The sequence below is a fragment of the Corylus avellana genome, chromosome 7 (assembly GCF_965113065.1).
Source record: "Corylus avellana chromosome 7, dhCorAvel1.hap1.2, whole genome shotgun sequence".
Taxonomy (NCBI): Eukaryota; Viridiplantae; Streptophyta; class Magnoliopsida; order Fagales; family Betulaceae; genus Corylus; species Corylus avellana.
In genome coordinates this window covers 4,543,023-4,548,547 of record NC_142496.1, presented here as the reverse complement: position 1 = coordinate 4,548,547, position 5,525 = coordinate 4,543,023, and the positions used below count along the sequence as shown (strand labels likewise).

Below are 5,525 nucleotides of genomic sequence, written 5' to 3'. Positions count from 1 at the left end.
AAGACAGAGAGAGAAGGAAAATACGAAGCTGAAGTTGAGAGAATTGAAACGGCGTCAAATTCAGCTTAAAACGTTTCCTCCAATAGGTTCACTTCACTTAGCCGTATACGACACCGTTTGAGTCAAAAGTGGTAGAATTTAATCTGGACCCTTCATTATTTTTTTAGGGCAGATCTGCCGTTACTTTTTTATGACCACGTAAACGAGTCGGACAGGGACAGAACACTGACGTACGGACAACCCAGTCAATGCTTACTCCAAAAGTAAACTTAGTATTAAAACCCGAGACGCGTCTCTCTGTTTCTCTCTCGCAGGCTCTCTCATCTTTGCTCTAATACGCATAGCGGAACACAAGACTAGACTTTTTCTTTTCAGATGGCCGAGCAGCTCACGGAGGAGCAGATCGCAGAGTTCAAGGAAGCCTTCAGTCTCTTCGACAAGGACGGCGATGGTATTTTATTTATTTATTTTTTTCCCTCCCTAATATTCCCTTGTTTTCTAAATATTTTAGTCTATTGTATAAGGTCAATGGTGCTGGTGTTTTTTGTTCATCCGTTTCCTTATTCTTTTGGAAACTCAATTGAGTTTTTGATATCACAAGAGATCATGATCGACTTCGATCTCGTTTCTTTTCTTATGCTCTTGTGTCTTGAAATTCTCTACTATTATTAGTGTTTTTTTTTTTTTTTTTTTCTTTTGTAGTTGCTGTTTTTGGCTGTTTTGATGAATTTTTGGAAAAAAAAAAACTGATGAGATAATACTAACAACTGATCATATGTGTTCAAATATATTTGTGCCACATAATGCTTGTATATATGCATGCATCTGTTAGTTTATGTGAATTTATTGGAGAATTTGGAGTCGTAGTCATTATTCTGATAATTCAGTAAGTGTAAGTGCTTTACTGATGAACTTCTTAGGTGAATCTCTGAGCAGTCTACGAAAGTCTAAAAGGGATTTCAACATATTTAAGTTTATAGTGCGTGTGTGTGTGTGTGTGTGTATTTTTAACATAATTCTCATTTTGATGTAATTTAATTGATATTATGTTTGTGGAACTACTTTTTGCCCCTCGTTATATTTTAAAGTTATGTCATGTATTATAGAGTACCAGATAAAGATTCTATCAATTTACTTGATTTGTATTGGGAATTCTATATATAGAGGTGATGTATACTTCAGAGTCATAGTATTGGGTTAAGAAATCGCTAATTTTTAGAAAGGTACTAGAAAGCACAGAGTGAAGGACACACCTCAGGGACACAAACACATCGGACAGCGGACACTCCTTTAGGAGTCACTGATTTTTCTTCAGCGCTGTTCTTATCATTCAAATCACGATGTGTTTGGTCTTTTTACTGGACTTAGTTCTTGTGAGAAGCTACTTTCTTGAATCGGTCATTTGTATGCATTTGAGAAAGCATTGGAAAATTTTATTCACACTCTTAAGTTTTGTGTGGACTTGACATTTTCAAGGAACATGTAGGATGATTTTCTGTTGTTTCTAGGAACTTGTAAGATGACTAAGGGGATTGCGGTCCCATGCAATTTCAATGATCCAGGTCTGAAATTGAGTTATTCATATTTTTTAAAAGCTTTAGCCTCTGAAATTGACCCTAAATCTGTTTTCCTTTTAATGTGATAGGCATAGGACCTGGGACAAATCTTGCATGTATAGACAAGGGAATTTACCTGCTCTTGGAATTGAGTATCATATTGAGATATTACATATCACATGATGCTTACTGGATGGGTTTTTGGTGGCTTAGATTTTTTGGCTAAAACTCCTTGCCTCTATATATGTGAACTGTGTTATATTGAACATTTAATTAATAAATCTAACATAACCGCATGGAGGTCATTTCTGAGGTATAGAGTTGAATGAGTTGAATTATGCAGGTCGTTTGTGTCAGAGGCCATCTAATTTTCTGGTTAAGCAATTGTAATTTGAGTTTGTTCTTAAGGTGTCATTGTAAAATTCCCCAAAACTTCTCTTAAGTAAACCAAAAGACTTTCTTGCTAGTGTTGGATAATTCATGTCAGCTTTGAAAATGTTTAAGACCCAAATAGATGCATGATATTGTGATATGATGTATGTCCTGTTAAGCTATTTTATTTCCAATGGAAATATGATAGCATCATGAATGTGTCAAAACATAAACCTTTGTGCTCTATGATTTGCTTGTATAGGCTGTATTACTACCAAAGAGTTGGGGACAGTCATGAGATCTTTGGGCCAAAATCCCACCGAAGCTGAACTGCAGGATATGATCAATGAAGTTGATGCTGATCAAAATGGCACTATTGATTTCTCTGAGTTTCTGAATTTGATGGCACGGAAAATGAAGGTGAGCTCAATTCAATGTCAATCAATATCATACTGCTTATTTTACAGAGCACTTGACTATTACTTTATTGAGCTAGCTAATTAATTTGTTTTCCCTTGCTGTCATATAAGGCTTCTGTGCTAAACTTATTATTGATCTCTTTCCAATCAATGCGCTGCATTTTCATCTTTTTTATTGTGTCGGCAATTTGATGGCTGGTTAGTGATGACTGATAATTTACATTATAACTATCTCGTTAAAAAATTGGGAATGGAAATCTAGATGCTATACTTGCATTTTGTCCAGACTTGGTTGAACTTAACTAATGCTGTAGTTGTTATACTCCATTGTTTTGATTCACAATTAATGGCAACTACCGTTTATTATCTACTCAATCCGGCTTTCAATTTTAACTGTTTCTTTCTTGTGCTAAATATGTGTGGAGCTATAGAATGCATAATATACTTTTGAGGCATGATTTCTCCGGGTGGGGGTGTTCTCTAGTCCATATGCTTTTCCTTATTGAAATTCGCCCAATGACCCCAAATAACCCCTAGAGGTAAATAGATGTTTTCTCAACAATCACAACAAATTCAAAAATATTCCAACCGCACACAAGTTGACCAAAATTGGTGCATTTAATCTCTCTACCACATTACACCTCAAGTTGTTATTGATCCAGTTTACCAAACAAAATAATGATTAACAAAGTTATCAACTTTAAAGCCAAATACCACATTTATCAATACCAAAATCAAATAAAGAAAAAAACAAATAAACACAAAGATTTTGGTAGCGAAGTGAAGAACTCTTTAAAAGTAAAACCACTCTAGGGGCCAACCAACTCCAAAGGTATCTATTATAGAAGATTTGTGTTACAGATTGTTCTTACTTACAAAACCTTTGTAACTCCGAAGATCCAATCTTGCAACCCGGGCAAACGACACATTCACCTCACACCGCAATGGCTTCAGAATTTCTGTTGGCTATATGCTTTTCTGTGGTTTGAACGAGGAAAATCAAGGAGAATGATAGAAAATGTTTAGGTTAAAAAACATGAATAAACTTCTCCTAAAACAATGAAAATTTGCTTCTCAGTCCATTCGAAAATTGTGGGTCATTGTGCTTATATAGACAGGGAGAAAACTGAGGTTTTAAAGTCAGCTAATAATTAATTTCGTCAGCAGCTGTTTGGATCTATCCAAATTCAACATGGATCAATCCAACTTTAGGATTTCACAGATTTATCGTGCTGCGATTGAACGATACTTCGATAGGCACATTCTGTGGCTCTTTTGTTTGAAAGCCTTTTGAACGGCTTGTGAACGGGGTTCTCTGGAAGTTGAATTAAATTGCTGCATGACTTCGATTCAACCTGATGCAACCAAACTTAAGTTAGGTTGATCCAAGCTTAAGTTAGATCGATCCAACTTTAGTTTCCTGCTCTTCTTGAACCCTATTTTTAACTGACTCAAACCTAAACCAAATCTAAAGTTTACAACCCAAACCATGTATTTTGACACTGGATTTGCTAACACTAAAACATAACACTTATTTTGAGATGTAACAGAAGTATCGATTGTACTTTGGTTCAACTGTAGTTTGTGTAATCAAAAGACTTTTATACCCAATATTATTAATTGTTCTTTTCTCCTTTCAAGGATACTGATTCTGAGGAGGAACTCAAAGAAGCTTTCAAGGTGTTTGATAAGGATCAGAATGGCTTTATTTCTGCTGCAGAGGTAATTAGAATGCGTAGTGGTGTCTTGCTTTGTTTGAAGGATTAGATGTAATTGAAAACCTATTTTAAATTTACTGTTCTATCCGCTGTTGATTCTTTACTGCATGTGCGGTCTGTTTTAACTTGGGGTTAATGGTTTGAAATTATGAAGCTTCGACATGTAATGACAAATCTTGGAGAAAAGCTGACAGATGAAGAAGTGGATGAGATGATACGAGAAGCAGATATGGACGGTGATGGTCAGGTGAATTATGAGGAGTTTGTGAGGATGATGCTTGCAAAGTGATCTTTGGAATTGTTTTCTTGTCAACAAGGTAGGGACACGAGACACAAGTAGTTGATGTAGAAGTAGTGGTAGTAAGAATCCCATGTAAGACTTTGTTCTATTATGCATAAAGTAGTCATTGGCACTAGTGTGGATTTGTAAACTGATGCTTGATTTTAGTTCTGTATTCTTATACAATCAATTGATTCAATCCTTGGCATGCTTTCTTTGGTGTTGTTACGATAGAAGAATGTAAATAAGAATACTTGAAGCATCATACTGGTGTTTCTCTGCAAAAGGTCCTGGTGTCCTAGTTGTTAGATATAAAATCCAGATGCTACATTCAATCCTTTCCGTGTAATGGTGTTCATTGAGTGGTGCCCATAATTTTTATTGAGTAATGCTAAAAATCATATTTTTATCTCACAATTTCAACCTAGTAGTCCCAATTAATCTTTTAATTTTTTTTTTTTTTGGTATGAAAAACAAGGACTGATACGATGATCGGTTGGGACTTACACGTCAATCATCAAAATGTGATTTTTAGCATTACTCTTTATTATTAGCGGGCACACGTAAATCTTGGCACTTGTGGTCCCTTTGTTACTATGTCAAGAGAACTTGGACGACAAAAGACGTTTGTATGTGATTTCTGTCGTTTGATTGGTCTATCTATAGATTGTGGTGGCCAATGTTTATAAGATATGCATTACTTGATGGCAAGATTGTGGATTTGTTATGGGTGACTGTTGTTCGTGCTTGCCCTCAATGGAAGGCTTATCTCACCGATTGTGGTGGGTAATGGTTGCTGCATGTGTGAAATTTCATCAAGTGGTGAATGAGTGGTGCCATTTTTAGTATTGAAGTTTAGAAAATTTACATTTTCTTTGCGGCTGTAAACTATGATTAAGCCCTAGTGTCTTTCCAGTCCCCTCCTAAGCATGTTAGATTCTGGCAAAACAATGTACGGAGTTATGGATGCTATGTGTGTTTACCCAGCGAGTTAAACACTAGAAGTGGTACGGTACTAAATGATATTATTAGATAACTCAATATCATTTGTAATGACTTAGGAAAATTGCTAGTCATATTCGCACTATCTTCTTAAAAGAACTAGTTAATTTGAAGCTTGTAAGGAATTACTACTCTATGTTGGCTACTCATCTTTCCAATAAGGGATTGAGATATTACT

General features: G+C 35.6%; 1 protein-coding gene across 1 annotated transcript; it reads left to right on the top strand.

Annotated features, from left to right (window-relative positions):
* The first annotated feature begins 296 nt into the window (after positions 1-296).
* On the top strand, positions 297-4,558 carry LOC132183712 (calmodulin). Its single transcript, XM_059597105.2, has 4 exons — positions 297-451; positions 2,191-2,348; positions 3,989-4,069; positions 4,220-4,558. Exons 1-4 carry the CDS (start codon positions 376-378, stop codon positions 4,352-4,354), a joined length of 450 nt encoding a protein of 149 aa, XP_059453088.1. The 5' UTR covers positions 297-375; the 3' UTR covers positions 4,355-4,558.
* Positions 4,559-5,525: the final 967 nt, after the last annotated feature.